This window comes from Epinephelus fuscoguttatus, linkage group LG6, assembly GCF_011397635.1.
Source record: "Epinephelus fuscoguttatus linkage group LG6, E.fuscoguttatus.final_Chr_v1".
NCBI classification, from domain to species: domain Eukaryota; kingdom Metazoa; phylum Chordata; class Actinopteri; order Perciformes; family Serranidae; genus Epinephelus; species Epinephelus fuscoguttatus.
In genome coordinates, this window is record NC_064757.1 from 14456374 (window position 1) to 14474320 (window position 17947).

Sequence of the window (17947 nt, forward strand, 5' to 3'; positions counted from 1 at the left end):
ACCTCAGGAGGTCATGTTTTCGGTGCTGTGCATTTGTCTGATTTTCAGTGGGACTGCGGAAAAAACTGGCCCAGGTTGTATGAAACATAGTGGAAAGGTGTAGCATTGGCCAAGAGAGAACACATTAGATTTTGGAGCATATCTGAATCGGGGGCGGTACGCAAATTATTTTTCACTTTTGTTAAACTTGCAATATACACAGGGCTCTCTCTTCTGATGTCACAAGCAAACATGGAGGTGGCTGAGTTGTAATGGAATCAGCTAACAGTGCAGTGCTAACAACGGTGCCGACAGAGCTAAAAGTGTTTATACGCATCAGCTCACACTCACCACGGCAACCTGGGGGGCAAACCGCAGGTGTTGTTGGGTCTGAATTAGGATAGTACCATCATTGTGGCTGGCATTGTTTTCATTATTTTAACATTAACAAGCATGACTTATCTTCACATGTATTAAAGACACGTAACAAGTTTAGATTATTTTTGATTTCTCCAAACTACAAAAAAAAGTCTCTTACCGCCACACTGAACAGCAATGTGAATCTCATTGTATCTTGTCGATTATGTTTTTTATGAGTAAACTTTCAGCTGTACATTGATTCAACTCACCATTTCACTTTGAATGAACAATTTAAAGAGTAATCATTTAAATTAATAAAACTAAAATATTACGTTTAATGTAGTTTATGAGAAAATATTACTTGATTTCACTAAATCCCTGTGTGATGCTCTACAGTGTAGGTTGAGGACACAGACTTAGAGGTTCGAACCAACCAGGCCCTGACACGATGAGTCGATTGATGCTGGTCTTGGGCCATTTTTTTTTTTGTTTTTAATAGACCGGACTCGGGTCAAATTCGGGCTCATTTAACTTCTCTTCTTTCATTGTGTCCATGTATGCACAGATGACAAAACAGACCGAGGAGCCAGCTAACTAGCTAGGTATATCAAATTGTATATATGTGATGTACAGACTGCTGCAGAAAAAATGACAAGCATGTCTCCCCATTAAGAATGACATTTATGCAGGAGGCACAGCAGCATAACTTTATTGATCAGACACATCGACAGTATCGATCAGGATCTAATGTTAATTAATGTTCTGTGTTCTTATATACACCTTGTGTGTGTTTTTGTGTGTATCAGAGACAGTGCGCATCAGAGAGAGCTTACAGTGATGTTGTTGTCTTGCCTGGGCTTGGGCTGATTTTTGCAGACTTTGTCGGGCCAGGGCTAAAATTGTTGGCCTGTGCAGGGCTACACACAGCAGTGCGAAGGAAACTGGCCAGGGATGCACTGCAACCATCTTCCAGAGTACAGTATGTAAACTGGGGTAGTTTCTGTGTTTTCATGCTCTGGTATTTGGCAGGTATTTGATGGAAATTAACTGATTCTCCTCATAGCTAGAGGATGAAAGAGAGAATTGTACAATTGACTAGAATTATGTTGCAACACAATGTTTACACAAGCATTTTCTAAGAAGAAAGCTCTCATGAGTACCTGTGAAAGTCAGTCTCTATTGTCTTAAAAGTGTTAGTGTTATTGCTGGCACACTGTCCTCTCAGTAGGCCATATTGCTATTGCTCAAATGCCATTTGCTTATAGAGACAATAGGAGAGGAGAGTGTGAAGCCCTTTCAGGTACCTGCAAAGAGTAGCAGGAGTTTGTTCTCACATAACAGCCTTTGTCTATTAAGAGAATCTACAATCCATTGAGAAATGCATGTGCGTCATCTCAGCAGACTCGCCTTGCTCACGATTTCTTGTTTTGAAAGCACAGCCAAAGTCTTTAGACAGGACTCTGATGTAGAAACAAGAGGCATGCAAGTGCTCAGTGGAGGCTGTTATGGACAGCATCAGAGTAGTTGACTCGGCAGGCAAACAGCAGGAGGCAGGACAGGACCTGCTGTACAAGGAGCTTCATTATGTCTGAAGTCAGTGCCACTGGTCTGTCTTACACCATGCTTTGGAATGGGGGAGAAGATGGCTGTGATGAGCTGAGCAGGAGGTTTTATTTTGATATAAAATGCTTATTATATCTTTAGACTATATTATCTGAGATTTTGGTGATCAGACAATATGTTACATGTTTGGTCATCATATGCAAACTATTAATATATTTTTTGTTCAAGATACTTGCGTAAATGTTGCATCTTAATTTATCTGCAAAACATCAGTGTTTTGCTGCTCTTTATTCCTTTCTATTAGCTACCTCTCGCTATATGAGCTACCTTAGCTCCTCCTGTTGTTGTTGTTGTTACAGCACCTCACACAGTTTTTCGTTAATCCGCAGAACCCTTCACAAAAGGGAATGTCAAAACAGTTGTTCACACCTCCAAACGTGTGTCAGCCAGCCGAGTTAAGGCAGGCCTGGAGCTCCTGGTCTGCCTTCTGACATCCTCTGACAGCTGTCTGAACAGGTTTGGTTCCCTTTAACATTCTAAGGTAGGCAGGCGTCCTCTGAATCATTATTTAAAAAATGAAATAAACTAACACGGGACCAGCAGGAGGATCAGCTAGTTGATGCACCTTAGAAAGCTTTAGCGAAGAGAGTCAGAAATGCCTTGGTTCCAGTTTTGCATGATTTTATTAAAATGTTCTGTTTGTCTCTTTTTTTCCCTCTTGACCCAAACTTTACCTAAAGAATCCAACCAGTGCACCGGACTTAGAAATGAAGGACTAAACTCTTCTCCTTCATGGAGACACAAAGAAGACATTTGAAGGTCATTCATTGCTTCAGCATTCATAGATAATAGAAAAAAAACACATTCATGAACACAGTTCCCCAGTCAACATGATCAAAGAAGTGTAGCGCTTGCAGTTCTTTTAATCCTGCTGTGTTATGGTTTTAGTTAATTTACTAAAAGCCCTAGAGGTGATCTAATCTACAGTGTGGTCGCCCATAGCAGCTGATGTTATAGTGTAAACATCAGGTGTGCTTCCTGCTCATTGTCAGACCTCGCTGCCTCCCCCTTTAGTGTTTACAAACCAGGTAGAGGACATGGGTGGAAACATTTGACATCAATCGTGGGTGATGTCCCGGTGCCTTGAGTGTTAAACAGCCGCTGTGCAATATAAGCTCTCAATCGGGACTGCAGAGAGGGTCCCGCTGGAGGGGGAGGGAAGGCTCTAAACAGAGGTAAGGAGCTGCTGTGGTTGCTAGGCATCCACGCTGAGGAAAGCATATCTGTTTTGGGCCCTGCTCCTCCTCTCTCCTCTTTTTTTTCTCACAACAGAGTGCAGCACCGCTGTCAGCCACAGAGGGCAGCCATACTGCACACGCTGTGCTGCTGTCCTGCACATCTCCCTGTAGTGAAAAAAAACCCAGGATGGCCCAAATAATCCCCTTTAATACCCTTCTGCACTTGATTTCCTGATCTGTGATTGGATGGTAATGGTGTAGCTGCTGTTTGTGATAGCTGATTGGTTTGGTCCACCATTCAGTGAGTGAGGGTTTGTCAGGCTGAGCCTCCGGGTAGCCTCTGTGGCATAATGACCCATGACGAGGCAAGGCTGAGTCCTTGTATCAGCTGGCAAAAAAAAAGAAGCCGAGAAGCACTGCAACAAAACTGGGGGCAAAGACCAAATGGGACGCCAGAGAACCTCACATGACCTTGCCAGCTTCAATCATGGCAGCTCATCAGTGGTGGTTAGGTGGGCAGGCGGTACGATGGAACACGTGGCTGGAAGGCTTTATTGACAGGATTGTCTGTGACTGCTGAGAATAGGACAGAGAATGACCAATTCTGATTAAGGAAGACGAAAGACATCCTGGAGAGGGAGCACTGCTCAGTACTGCTGCGCACTGCACTGCCTCTGCACCCCTGCGTGCCTGTGTCTGTGTGACTAAGCGTGTGTGTGTGTGTGTGTCTGTGTGTGTGTGTGTGTTTGTATGAGAGAGAGAGAGTGAGAGAGAGAGAGAGAGAGAAAGGGGGCGTGTTGGTGTGTGTGTGTGCTCTGCTGCACAGCCACGGTAGTGTGAGCTGAGTGATGCTCGCTGGCTGTCTCTCTCTCTCTCTCTCCCTGCGCTGCCTGGCTGTGCCTCTTTCTGCCGAGCATTGATGAACCATTTTATGCTACAGAGCTGCCATAGCCATCGTCCTGTTTCCGCTGCTTTTCTGTCCTTCCAGCACAGAAGGAAACACCTGCCACCGCATCGGCTCTTTAAACGCGGCTGCTAAGGTACTGTACCATCTACTGTCTGCTGTCAAGCTGTGTGTGTTTTTCTAAGCGAAGGATTGTTGTGCTGCCTCTGCTGCAGGATCCCTGAGCTGCTGCTGCTGCTGCTGCTGCTGCTGCTGCTGGAGGGATAAGGATCATCATAACATGTCTCAGTGTCTTAGACTGTTAGTTGAAATGTGGTCTCCTGGTTATCGTGCACATGTAGCCCCCTACCCTTATATGTATTCCTTAAGAGATGGATGAACGTGTTTTGAGCTGCTCTGCTCAGGAGTGCAGAATATCCAGGTTTGACAGCAGTGAGAAGAGCCAGAGGACATTGCACATCATTTGCATGCAGTGAGGATTCACTGACATATTATTATACTGAGTTTCACGTCCTAACTGAAAACATGCTGCAGTGTGTTTATAAGAGTACCTCAGTTGGTACAACAGGAACAGTGTGTTTAATGTCTGTGGGTGATATAACATGATTTTCGGGGTTGACGTTGGTTCCGGTTGTCACTGCCATGCCTGTCAGATGGCGCTTTCTGTACAGTCTACATGCAGAGGAGATGTGTTAGTTTTAAGTTGAGAAAAACCCATAGGGTAAATGCAGTTGTGTGAATGGATTGGAGATATGGATGCTAATTGGTAGACAGCAGTCATCTGATATTGATCAGTTTGCGTGCATGGATTTCGTCAAACATTTGTGCAGATTATTTGTCAGTGTAGACGGTTATCAGCGCATGACAACAGCTGACACTGTAAGGTTGGTGCTTTTTTTTTAACATACCAAAAAGGTGTCCTTGAGTGTGTTTGTGTGTGAGTTTGTGTGTGCGCATTATGAATTGACACAGGGTTGTAAAGGGCATTTATAGATATGTAAAGGATATACAGTAAGTGTGTCTGTATGTTGTCATCAGCCACAGAGCTGTTTGCAGGGAGACAAGATCCTATAGGTGGCAGTCATGAGAGCAGAGGGTGGCAGTGGGAATAAACAGTGGAGGCTGAACTGTGATTTTCACTGTGTGAAAATATGTTATGTGTGTGTGTGTGTGTGTGCACGTGCGCACAGGTATGTGTCTGCTGCCTCCCAAGGTCACTCATTTGAAGAGCTTCCATAATTAGGGCCGTCAGTCTCAGGTATGAGAGAGTACTCACCAGCTCCCATTCATGCTGTAGCTCCTCCTGTCCACCTTGACAAGCACGCATGGCCATTCATCATTTCACTGGTTATCCCTGAGCTGCCAGCAAGTGACTTTTATCTTCACTATGCACAGCAGACGGGTATTCATATTTCCAACCTAAATTTGTTGTCTCTACAGTGAGTTGGCGAAAGGAGGTGGGGGGCGTGGGGGGTTGGTGGTGAAGGAGTTCAAGGAGGGAGGATGAGGAGTGTTGAGAATTTCTAAATTCCAGCCCTGGGTCAAATAATATTTGCATAGAATTCTTAATGTTTATTCCCTCCCTCTGGTAGCACCAAATGGGTGGGGTTTACCGCATTGGGAGTTCAGACATTTTGTTTTCAGTCACAGAAAACTACACTGAATTTAAATTAAAATGTGTCTGCTCACTGATTTTATTCCATATTGAAGCCATCTGGTATTTGCCCATATGGTAAATAAAGAAGACCCAAAGACACTGGATTTTTGAAGTGTGATATATGAGAGTTGAAAAAGAAATCTAATATAGATATATGGGCCAGTATTTTATTTTTTAGCCTTTTAGTTCAAATATTGTTGATAGAGATACTTTTATTTGCCATTAAAGAATTGTGACCCATATTTACCAAGTGGTACATGTAATTCTGCATTACTGATTTCTATTTTGGGCAGCAGGAACAAGATGTGAACTGTTAGCAAACAGTTTCTTATTCACACACCCACCAGACACAGAGACTGTTAGCATTCATTTGGAGTTGTGTTTATGTGTTTAGTTTTTAAATGACCCCTTTGGTACTTTTTTCCTTATCATTTTACAATTTAGATCATATTTTGTCACAGTATGAGTGTCCTGTTTGTTTGTAACTTTGTGTGGTATTGCTGCTGTGCTTTACCAAGGTCTCCCTTGACAATGAGACTCCATGGCTCAATGAGATTACCTATCTAAATAAAGGTTAAAGAAATATAAAAAATATTTCCCCCTGCCGAATGTTAGACCAGTATCCACTCTCCTTTTAGCTTTGTTTTTGGTCTTGAGCAACTCCTGAGGGAAATAACCAGCTCTTTAGCTGCTAAATGCTCCACTGTGTTCACCAGGAAGTCACTAACTTTGTCTGTCTGCTGTAGCTGAGCAGGTAGTGCACACTAGATTTCTCAGAGTCTTTTGTTTGTTTTTTTGCTGAAAACAGCTGCATGCTGCGTTTGGAAATTAGGCTGATGAGAGCACTGAGAGTGAACTAAACAGTAAAGTTGTGGGCCATGCAAGATAATAAAAATGAGCTGGAAGACATTAAAATGCTCAGTAGAGGTGAAAGGAACTCAGGTGATTAGGTGCAAGTAGAAATTTCATCCATTGTTTATATAAAATAATTAATCGAAGAGGCTTTAAAGTTGAAAAATCAATTTGCCAGTGCTCTCCAGTGGACAGTTTTTGTAACGGAGAAAGTGTTTCTAGATTACATCACACATATCTTTGACATTTCCTTGTACACTGATACTGACATACATGCCAATACTGATACAGCTGTGATAAGCTGAAATCATAAGTACTAGAATAGATGTTGGCATGGTACATGTCTGCAAACCACAGTTATTTAACATTTATACATTATTAGGTAACAGATATGTTTCAACTTTATGTTTCTTGACATTTTAACAATGCTGTTGATAACGTGGTTATTGTGGTTATTGTTGCCATGATGTTTCCCTAAAAAACACCATACAAGTGTTACACCATACGCCATCGCCCCCACCTCCGATGGTAGAGTCAGCACATATACTACATCACTTAAGAAGCGTTAATATGATATGTATGAAACACACAAATGTAACATATCTGTGGTTTGCAGAAATGTACAATGCCAACATTTACCTCTGGTGACTGGGCTGAATTATAATATTGCTGTGCTGGTGTATCAGTTTGGCTCTGAAGCCATGAAGCAGGGTAAAAGAAATGCTAAGTGTGTTCAGATTAAAATAGCAGTGATGCTATGTTATTTGCAAATTCCCTTTGAAGCTTATATGTTTAAGTCTATATAAAGATGGTTAATACTTTGAGGGCACTGTGCAGCGTGTGTTGTTAGAGTTTACAACCTTGGGTGGTGGCACCATTAGCATTCTTTTGGGCAATGTAGATGTGTACACAGCTAGCAGTTGGCAACAAATGTGGAATTCGGGACAAAAATGTGTTTGTGTTTTCTTAACATTCCTCTTCACTGCGTGGCTGGGTTGCCCAATTGAAATCCTGTAAGAATGCACAAGCGTCTCCTGTATGTGTGCATTGCTTGGTGGATTTGCTGAATAGTATTGGTAGTATGAATCATTGTCTCCAGTGTTGGTGTTAGACAGACATAAGTGAAAGGCGAAGTGCTGAGGCGCTGAACATGGCTGCTCAGCGGAGGATGTAGCAGTGTGAGAGGAGCATGGCTCAGCATGGTCCTGAGTGACTGAGACTAGGCTGTAGTAACAGCTGGAACACTGCTGCTGCTGGCGCCTGGATGTGGCCTGGATAAAGCACGTGACCCCGCCACAGTGTGAGGCATTAGTGATATGAACAGCAGGGTCCACGGCCGCTGTTACATAACACCATCTTCTCTGGGAAATCTCTGTAGAGATGGCTCCGGGAGACTCAGTGACAGCAGAGTGAAAGTGCATTATCATTGTCAGCATCCGCATCACTCGCTCGGATTGTTGGACTGTCCCGTGCATGACAAAGCAAGCATGTGTCTCTTGTGTGTCCGGAGGGTGTTTTCATGTGAGGGCAGATTTATGTAGCTGTTTTGTACTATATAAGCCCCTGGACTACATCTGCTCTACACACATGTTCAGTGTTTGTGTGTACATGGTCTATATACGTGTAGTTACTTGCATGTGTCTTTACAAGCATGTGAGTGTTGCCGTTTGCATCGTTACATATGTGCATGTGCATGTTTACAGCACATGTTTGTGTTACGCCATAGCTCCCGCAGCTGAAATTGTAATGTAAGTAGATATGTTGTGCCAGCTGTCGTCATGTCGGCGGTTTGACTGACCGCTGTAGTCGGGCTCAGACAGCCATGAGGGACTGGCTGCAGACTTCTCTGGAGGTCAGAGGAGAGTAGCTGGTAATCACCTCAGGGATCTGACTGCATTCATAATTGATTGTTCCTGGAGTTGATCAGAGCTGTCCACTCAGCCCGATGGACAACGCTGATCTGGTGTAAACAGCACAAGATTAGATGAGCCCCCAGAAGTTAGTTGTGGTGGTCGATTGTTAGGGTGAGGCTATTGTTTTTCCACTGGAGTTTACAGATGTGAACGACAGCTGTGACATTTTCACAGCACAAAATGTTTGCATTTAAAGCTGCAGGGCCTGCTCTGGCAGTACAAAACTCATGCTATTGCTTTAGCTTCATCATGGTTACATAGTTATGGACAGGCCATTGATTAACTTAATAGTAGTCAGTGCAGGAGAGGAGGTAGGACCTAAAGGCAAATCACCTTTCTTTCACACCAACAGGATTTTAGTTAGCACCAGCAAGGTTTGACTGATAAAGTTACTCAGGGTTTCCACATGTTTTTACCAATGAATTATCAAAACTTGCCATCACTTTTCCATAATGTTTCAACCCATTTCCATGGCTTTAATGAAGTGCTTTATAGTAGGCCTATATAGCAGTACAGCCATACATTATTAAAAACGCACTTTCCAAGCACTTGCTAACTTTACTCCCTCGTTAGACATTGTCACCACCAACTAGCTTTATACGCCAATAGACCAAACTGATACATAATGTTACAGTTACTTCACAAAACGTCAAGGCCGCACCCCTTTTTGGGAATAGAAAACTGAAGATTTTATAGATGTCAATGCAATTTGAGGTGTGTTTAGATTATAATTTTAATTTAAGATTATAAAGTTTTAATGCATTTAATTCTTGTTAATGTTTATTTCATGGAAATGTCCAATTGTTTTGAGACTTTGCATGAAACTGAGTGATCAAGACACCTTTATACATTAAGGTTGATCATTGTCATGTCCCTTTAGTCTTCCCCTGTCCAAGTGGAACATGATCCAACACACTGAACGAATAGTGATTATCTGGACATCTATACATATTTGATTGAATCACCATATATCATTCAGCAAAGTGTTGTCTGTAACTAACCAATCTGCTAACAACCAACTGTTTGATCTAAATGCTGAAATTTGGTTGGAGACGACAGGCTAACGCTGCTTAACTCTATGACTGTACTGCAGCAGCCTCCCGTGCTAACAGCTAGCTATCCATCAGTAGTAACTGTCACCAGCATCATCATTTAACCATTTACTGCCAGTGTCTCTCCTCTTAAGGGGTAGCACATTTATGTCCCTCAAAAGGGGGCGCGGCTTTGGCAACACTGTAATGCCAGTTTAGTCTGTGTGTATCACGTGACACTAGTGATGTTTCAGTGGTCACACAGTGCAGCCTAGAGATTTTTCTGAAAATATTTTAAACAATAGCCAAATGAATATTTATTCAAAACTTTCTTTCATCTTCTTCTAACTGCTTCATCCTCTTGAGGGTCGCGGGGGGCTGGAGGCTATCCCAGCTGACATCAGGCAAGAGGCAGGGTACACCCTGGACAGGTTGCCAGACTATCGCAGGGCTGACACATAGAGACAGACAACCATTCACACCTATGGACAATTTAGAGTTACCAATTAACCTAGTCCCCAATCTGCATGTCTTTGGACTGTGGGAGGAAGCCGGAGTGCCCGGAGAGAACCCATGCTGACACGGGGAGAACATGCAAACTCTGCACAGAAGGGCTCCCACGCCCAGGATCGAACCAGCAACCCTCTTGCTGTGAGGCGAGAGCGCTAACCACCACACCACCGTGCTGCCCTAACTTTTCCAAACCTTTTTGTTAATTGGCCTGGAAAACAGTTTTCCTACTTTCTTAACTTTTCCAGGAGTTTCATGACTGTGGGAACCCTGCTTATAAAATCCAAAGCATGTGTGTGTGTGTGTGTGTGTGTGTGTGTGTGTGTGTATATATATATATATATATATATATATGTATATGAAACAAGTGTCACAATGGTGCAGTGGTTAGCACTGTCACCTCACAAAAAGTACTGTGTGGAGTTTGCATGATCTTCCTGTGTCAGCGTGGGTTTTCTCTGTGTTGTCCAGCTTCCTCCCACAGTCCAAAGACATGCAGGTTAATTTAAATTGCCTGCAGGTGTGAATATAAGCGTGAATGGCAGTGTGTCTCTCTGTGATTGTCTGTCTCTTTGTGTCAGCCCTGTGGTAGTCTGGCGACCTGTCCAGTGTGTACCCCGCCTACACCCAGTGTCAGCTGGAATCGGCTTCAGCCCCTCCACAACCCTGTATAAGACAAGTGGTGACAGATAATGGATGGATTGATAAATTAAACATATTTGAAATGAAATATGAAACACATTCTCTCTCTATGCACTGTCAGTTAGCCTGTGTTTGTGGTCAGCTGAGGTGGAGGGGTGTTTGGATCCATCCCGAAAGGTGGACGATAGTGCCTGAGGGCGGGAGTTAGGGGATGATTATGTGGATCTTGCCAAAATCCACAGGCAGCGCTGATTATTTGTCAGGATTTGCTTTGTAATAAAAAAGCTTATCTCCACAGGTTCAATCTCGGTCCCTACCTCTGTCTCTGCCTTTCTGCTTACAGGTTTTGCTTACTGTGTCTGCTTTATCCAAACTATACTGATATTTTCTTTACAAAGCATCATCATGTTCAGTTTCATGTTGCATAGGTTCATTTAACTTGCTAGATTATATGTTCCCAACAAGGCAACAAAGTGATGTGAACTCTGGCTCATCTGATTTATTCATTTTACAGTTGACAACAGTAGGCAACAAGAGCAGGATGATCTGATGTCTGTAACACCATGTCCAATGTTCATGTCCTTCGTACAGACATGCTCTACTCTGTCCACCATGTTGGAGGTTAATTGCACTCTCTTTGATAACATGTTATTGGCAGGCAGTGCTACAGTCACACTGTGCCTGTCAGTTCAAGGCACACTTGCTGTGTCTCCACCACTTTTAATGTTGAGGAAGATTAATGGAATGCTAATGTGCTCCAGAGTTAATGCTTTGTGTTTATGTGGGGATGTAATTGATTCTAATGTCCCGATCAAGTGGAATTTCACAGCAGATTACTAGAAAAAAAGAGCCTGGCTGCACAGTAGGTGCTGCAGCACAATGATTTCTATTTTTGCAGTGATTTATCTTTGTTAACTGTATGATGGGACATGCTACATTGTTCTATGTTATAGGTCTCTGTAGGCTTGGTAAGCCCGCTGTCCAATCCACAGCCTCCATGCTGGCCCATCAATGAACAGGGGCACAGGGTAATTGCATGAAGAAGCTATAATAAGGTGGATTGAATTAGCTTTGCCCTGACTAAAATGAATTAAAGAGGCCGTCATGACATACAGACTCAAACTGACTCGTTATACCCGCTCAGCCAGATATATCATAATATACTCCATTATTTTAGAGTTGCTGACAGTCGAGGACTACAACCCAACATGGGTTTGTGGAAATGCCTGTATGCTGGAGGAACAAACAGCGTCTAATTCTGCTTAATTAGAAATGCCTGCATGGAATACTCATCCTAGTATAAATGCAAACAGAAAGCTTACCCTGGGCTCTAACAATTACCACAAATAATGAGCCCATACTGCTCTGAAATGTCATTCAAACAGATCCTATGTGCGTGTCTGAGCCAGCCAATCTGCTGCACAGTGATGAAATGTTTGTGAATGTTACTTCTCAAACATTTTAGTCATAAATAACTTTGAGCGAAATGAATCAAGAAAAAATTATTGGGGGCGTTGGTGGCTTAGTGGTAGAGCGGGCGCCCCATGTACAAGGCTGTTGCCGCAGCTGCCCGTGTTCGACTCCAGCCTGTGGCCCTTTGCTGCATGTCACTCCCTCTCTCTCTCTCCCTCCCTTCACACTTGTCTGTCCTATCAAATAAAGGCTAAAAATGCCCCAAAAATATCTTTAAGAAAAATTATTGAACTTTATGAAGCTCTGGCTTTTCAGTAGTGTGTTCAGTCACCTAATGCTTACCATACATGAGACAACTTTGAAAAGACTTTGATACAGTCTGACACTGTTTCACATCAAGTAGTCACACACTAAAAGATGTTGCAAAGACTGGAGATCTTGCAAGGTCACTATTTGCGAGACTGCAACTACATTCCTTTTGAGATTATTTACCATCCTGCTCCTGGTGGAAAATATTACGCCAAACACCCTTTAGGAAATATGACATGTAAACAATTCCTCACGTGTCTGTAAAAACATGGAACTCTAGAAAAACAAGATAAAAGGCATCATATGTTGACAGCATTCTCATCAATTTTGCATCAATATGGTTTACAAATATAAACTGTGTTTGCTTACGGCCTTTTCATTTTGGAATTTGTCGCCTTAGCTCACTACCAGCCACAGTTGCTAAGTTCACCATTTAAGCAGGAGAAGACCCTTGTTCTTTCCACAATCCCACCAGTTTCTCCTACTTTTTCACAGTACAAGAAAACCAATACTTGTTGACATTCTTGCGCCTCCCCAGAACCCCCTCCATGTTTACTGTCCGCCTGGTTTACTGCTATTGGGTGTTGACAGTGTTCATGTCATTGCATTTCACTATGAGCCAAGACAAAAAACTTAAGATAATAATAAACATGCTTGATTTGTCAGAACGGCAAGATGAGAAAAAGACTGCCTTTAGACAGCTTGGGCTGAGTTATATCACCTTACACCAAACAATCAAGATCAAAGGAGCGCACACCAACTAAGGTAAACTCAGGATTTTATTCCCGACATTAGAAAATTTTCTGAGAGAATGAAAGTGCTTCAGAAGTCAATCCCTTTTATCCTGCAGACTATTTATTATTAAGTTAGGCATATCCTAACTTATTTGTCCCTCTGCATACTTTCAGTACTTACATACATATATATACACATACATTTAGTATTCATTTATTCATATACATAATCTACCTACGCTTACATATCCCTATATGTCTACTCCTCTTCAATCAGTCATTTCAGACCCCTCATGCACATCATATGCAAACAAGGTATGGAACATTTCAGAAATCTATAACAATGACACAAGGGATTTTTCAGTTTACCCATTCTCTCACATGAAGTCCGATCTGCTTGCTGATATGTACTCAGTCCAGTTCTCCTACATCCTATGAAATTTATTCAGTTCCAGTTTGTCTGATGGAAAGTCTTTGCCTAAAGAAAAGGAGAATTAAAAAAAAGAAAAGTTGTTTGGTGTAAGGCCAGCGTTAGACTGTGGTGGGCATTTTTAATTAATTGGTGGATTAATTGACATATGAATGAAATTAATTGTTAGTTGCAGCTCTATGAATAACTAATGGTAGCATTCTGAAAAACAGTTTGTGGATGATTAAAATTAATGGCCCCTTTGACAAACAAGTAGGTGTTTGTACTTAAAACGAGTCACCTGTACTTACTTGTACTAAACTCCGACACAGGACGACATCATTGTCAGCCAAAACCACAAATTATTGCATGGGTAGGTAAATAAGTCAAGTGGTTTCCACAGTGAATGGCAGCTAATGTTGGAGTGAGGAGTTTCTCAGCACCTATGGAGGTTCAGGTGGATGGAGGGACTACATGGCTGTAGGAGTCGTGCCCTCCAGCAGGGGTACGGGGCAGGACGGAGACAGTGCAGATGTCTGTTTGCGTTGCGGAGGTTACGGCACTGCCTCCTGCCATTAGAAACAAACACTAATTGCCCATTGGCCCCGGGTTGGAGATGTGCAGCTGGGGACATGCAGCTAAAAATAGCACTGCTTGTTCCCATGAGTGGCGGGCACAGAGCACCATAGCATTAGTATTCAGCACTAAAGCATGGCATGGACAAAAAAGGTCATCTCCTGGCCATGGCCACAAATGTCAGGGTGGGGTACAAAGCGACACCAGCACAGGGCGGGTGAACTGCGAGCAGCACCTCAGGCTTCGCCCCCATTTGGACCAACCTACTGAACCATCGTCCTCTGTCTGAGCAGTTGCAGGAAAATGTCACATGGAAACAGCCAAGCGAGTGTCATGACATCCTCTGTTTTGTTTGTAGCCCAGCAGCATCCACGCTTGTTCCATGAAGCCGTTACCTCCATGCAGCGATGGCCTTCCATGCTTGAGTCGAGTTACAGCTCTCCCTCTATGACACAAAAGCAGCATCTGGTTCCACCTGACTGGAGCCATGAATAATTTAATAGGGGGCATTATTATTTCCAGCCAGCTCCACTAGCTTGGCAATAACAAGCAGTTTAGGTAGTGCTATCAGCATTGCTGGCTAAGTGGTTGAACATGGAGAGAGGATGTTATTTTACCTTGTTGGCATCTTATACTTGTGTGGGTTTGTAAGTATCTGGTTGAACGAGTGCTTAAGTGTTATTTTTCATTGATACACTTGGTCAACATGTTGCTTGTTTGTCTGCAGATTTTGGGATGCGAGTAAACAGAGCTGTGTGAAGCATCTGGATGATTGGGATAATATCATCAAGTCACCAATCAGTTCATGTCATGTAACATGCACAGATTAATAAGCACAGTCCATCAGGACTTTTTAAAATTTAATTTAACAGCTCATCCATTATGGAAACATTATTTTTTCTATTTTCATCTGATTTTTAAAAAAAAAAAAAAAAAATAGATTGCACGCCACTGACTTTATTTTCAAGTTTAGTGGAACGCTGCGTCCAACGTGTGCACAAAGCAGCAGGCGGGCAGGTAGTCAGTAGACACTTCATACCTTCTATTGTCAGACTGAAACTGTGGAGATGAATGGAGCGAGAGCACGCTGTTTGCACTGCATGAGTGTTGCTGTTAGCTGTTTTTCCACTCAGACCACCTGCTGGCTCTGAGCGGCCACTCACCTACACTTAGAGATGGAGTGCCAGCAGATTTCATCACCAGTGGGACCAGCAGTGTTGAAGGGTTATTTGGAATAAGACAGACAAAAGCTGCTCCATCAAACTGTAAAACTGCCATTGTTATTCTATTGATGACTAACCACTGGGAAATGGTTTTGTTCCCTAAAAAATGCACAGTATTATTATCACTGTAATAATTTGACTGAAATGCTTTCTTATGTTCTTTTTCCCCACAGCTGAGAAATGAAGTTTTGCCCCTCCAGCTCCCAGGTGTGCAGCATTTGGACAGCTTTCGTCTTCTAGAGGACAACAGCGGAGCTCTGAGACTCAACCCGGAGACCCTGAGCCACCAAAGGCAAAAGCAGAAGTTACTGGTGAGTTCTCTGTGTGTAATGGAGATAAAAACATGTTGATGCTGGGCTGGCATGGTCCATTAGGGGCAGCTGAAGACTGCCGTGGGGGCATTTGCTTTCAGCGATTGTCTAGCTTTCATGTTCCTCTCTCTGCTTTAGATTGTGAACTTGTGAACCACGAGTTATTTCTCCTCCAGTTGTTGGTTTAATTTTGAAATGAGCTGTGCTCGCTTCTGCCTGCGCTCATTTAGAGTCACCATTGGGATTAATTGGGGTGAAAGTGGCAGTTGTCTCTGTGTTTAATGACCACTGACTGTGTCAGGAAAAAGTCAGGAAACAATGCCTCTTAGGTTAGGCGTGTGTGTTCACCTCATCCCTGCTTGAGGAGGAGGGAAGTTGTTGGCAGAGTGGCCTGTTGGCTGACTTAGCGTACTTTACTTTTTAAGTTACTAAAATGCAGACATGAAATCATCCATATTTTCCTCATTAATTATTAGCTTATGATTAAAAAATATATATATAAGAGATATGTAAAAGATATAAAAGATATTTACTGTTTTTTAGAGGGAGGGAGGCTGTGATATGAACTATATGTATACATTAAAATCTCTGCAACATGGATGCTCATCAAGGCTTACCATCAATACAGAGCAGGCAACCCCCGCTGGCCCCAATGCCCCCCCGGTTCACTATGTAGTAATTTTTGGTAATTTCATTAATCAGTAAGTTGTTAAATTAAATTAAATTTTGACCTACAGTTATCTTGACATCCTCATTTGTCCAGGGGCCTTCAGTGAAATTGAAGTTTAAATACCATGACTGCCCTCCTAGTGGTTAAATGTGGCCCTGCTGCTCATCAGAAATAGTACGTTAGTTGTTCTGAAGTGAGATATAATTGTTTTTCAAAAATATATGGATGCAATCTTTAACACATTTTCAAACGATAGATTGGTCTTTTCATTTTGGATGATACTGGTTTCCTGGGGTGGCTGAAGTAGAATGGGTTGTACACCCATCGGAAGAGCTCCTCCAGTCTGCATGTCAGATGTAACATGCAGACATGTACGAGAGTCTGCATGTGGAAGTATCCTTGGGCAAGATACTACGTGCTTGAATGATGAGAATGTGGCACCTTGTATGTTAGCCTCAGCCATCAGTGTATGGAAGTGTGTGTAAATGGATGGCATGTACTTTGAGTGGTTGGAAGCACTGTACAAATGCAAGTCCATTTCCCATCCAGTCCATTTGCTCTCTGTCAACACATTGTGTTGTATGTTGATGCTACTACTGAGCACTGAAGGAACCCATCTACTGGGGTTAGATGGTTAATTTTCTCATAGCTGAGATAACATTTAAATACCCAAAACATGACCTACATGTGTATATATAGTTGAAGTCCTGTTGTTCCTGTTCAGTGTCACTGCCTGTGGAGCGAGGAGACCCAGTAGCCATGTTGTTGAAAATGCCGTGGACAGTAAACGGCAGATTTCTGGAGCGAAGCTGGCTTCATCTTCCTCAGGCTTCCTCTAGGCTGCGATCTCACAGCAGAGGCTGCTTGTAATTCCCTCGGCTTCCCCTGACGTCTGTGGTTCAATATGAATGAGCTGCATCGATTAGACCTCAGTGTGGTGCTTGCGCAGAGGGGATGAGTCGTGTGTATGTGTGTGTGAGTGTGTGTGTGGTTGCTGGCTTTCTCTCCTGTGTCTCCTCAGCACTTACCAGACTGTTGTTTTCACAGGGGGTGACGTTATGGGTGACATCTTTTGGCTGAGCTATAAACTGAAGCTTTGTTATTAGCAACTTTTTCTTCTGTGTTAATGAACAGTTAATATAAGTGATATTTCCAAGTGATCTGAGGAGAGATGCATGTTGGCGTCTCATGTCACCATTACTGCCAGTAACAAAGGTGTTGTCTGTATCGTGTCTCTATTTTTATGTTCCCTGCCTTTGGTTTGGATACAGATCCACAGGAACACACGACATTCTCACATGCCTTTCACAACCCCTCAAACCTTCTCGTCTCACACACTCAGCGTGGCCTTCTTATTAAATTCCGCCAGCTGTAGTCTATAGGGGTGCGAGGTTAGCACCACTGACTGTGATTGTTTACATAATGAGGGTGGTGTGAACTTTATTTTTAACCTCTCCGCCTGCCTGTGACAGGGCTACTCGATAATTAGCTTGTCAACATTTCTTAAAGGATCGCCTGCCATTCCAGTCATGTGCAGTGGCATTTTCAAAGCAATCAAATTTGAATAACAGATTTTTTAAAAAAAAAAGAATGAAATGTGGATACAATTGTTAATCTGTCAAACCCTTCATATGCTTTTGACACTTAGCAGAC

The 17947-nt window shown here is 42.7% G+C and overlaps 1 protein-coding gene across 1 annotated transcript in view; it reads left to right on the top strand.

Moving 5' to 3' along the window:
- rimbp2b (RIMS binding protein 2b) overlaps positions 1-17947 on the top strand; it is a 108147-nt gene that overhangs the window by 3908 nt on the left and 86292 nt on the right. The window contains exon 5 of the mRNA XM_049579071.1: positions 15487-15624. Within this exon, the coding sequence (XP_049435028.1) occupies positions 15487-15624 (138 nt within the window). The remainder of the gene's footprint in view (positions 1-15486; positions 15625-17947) is intronic.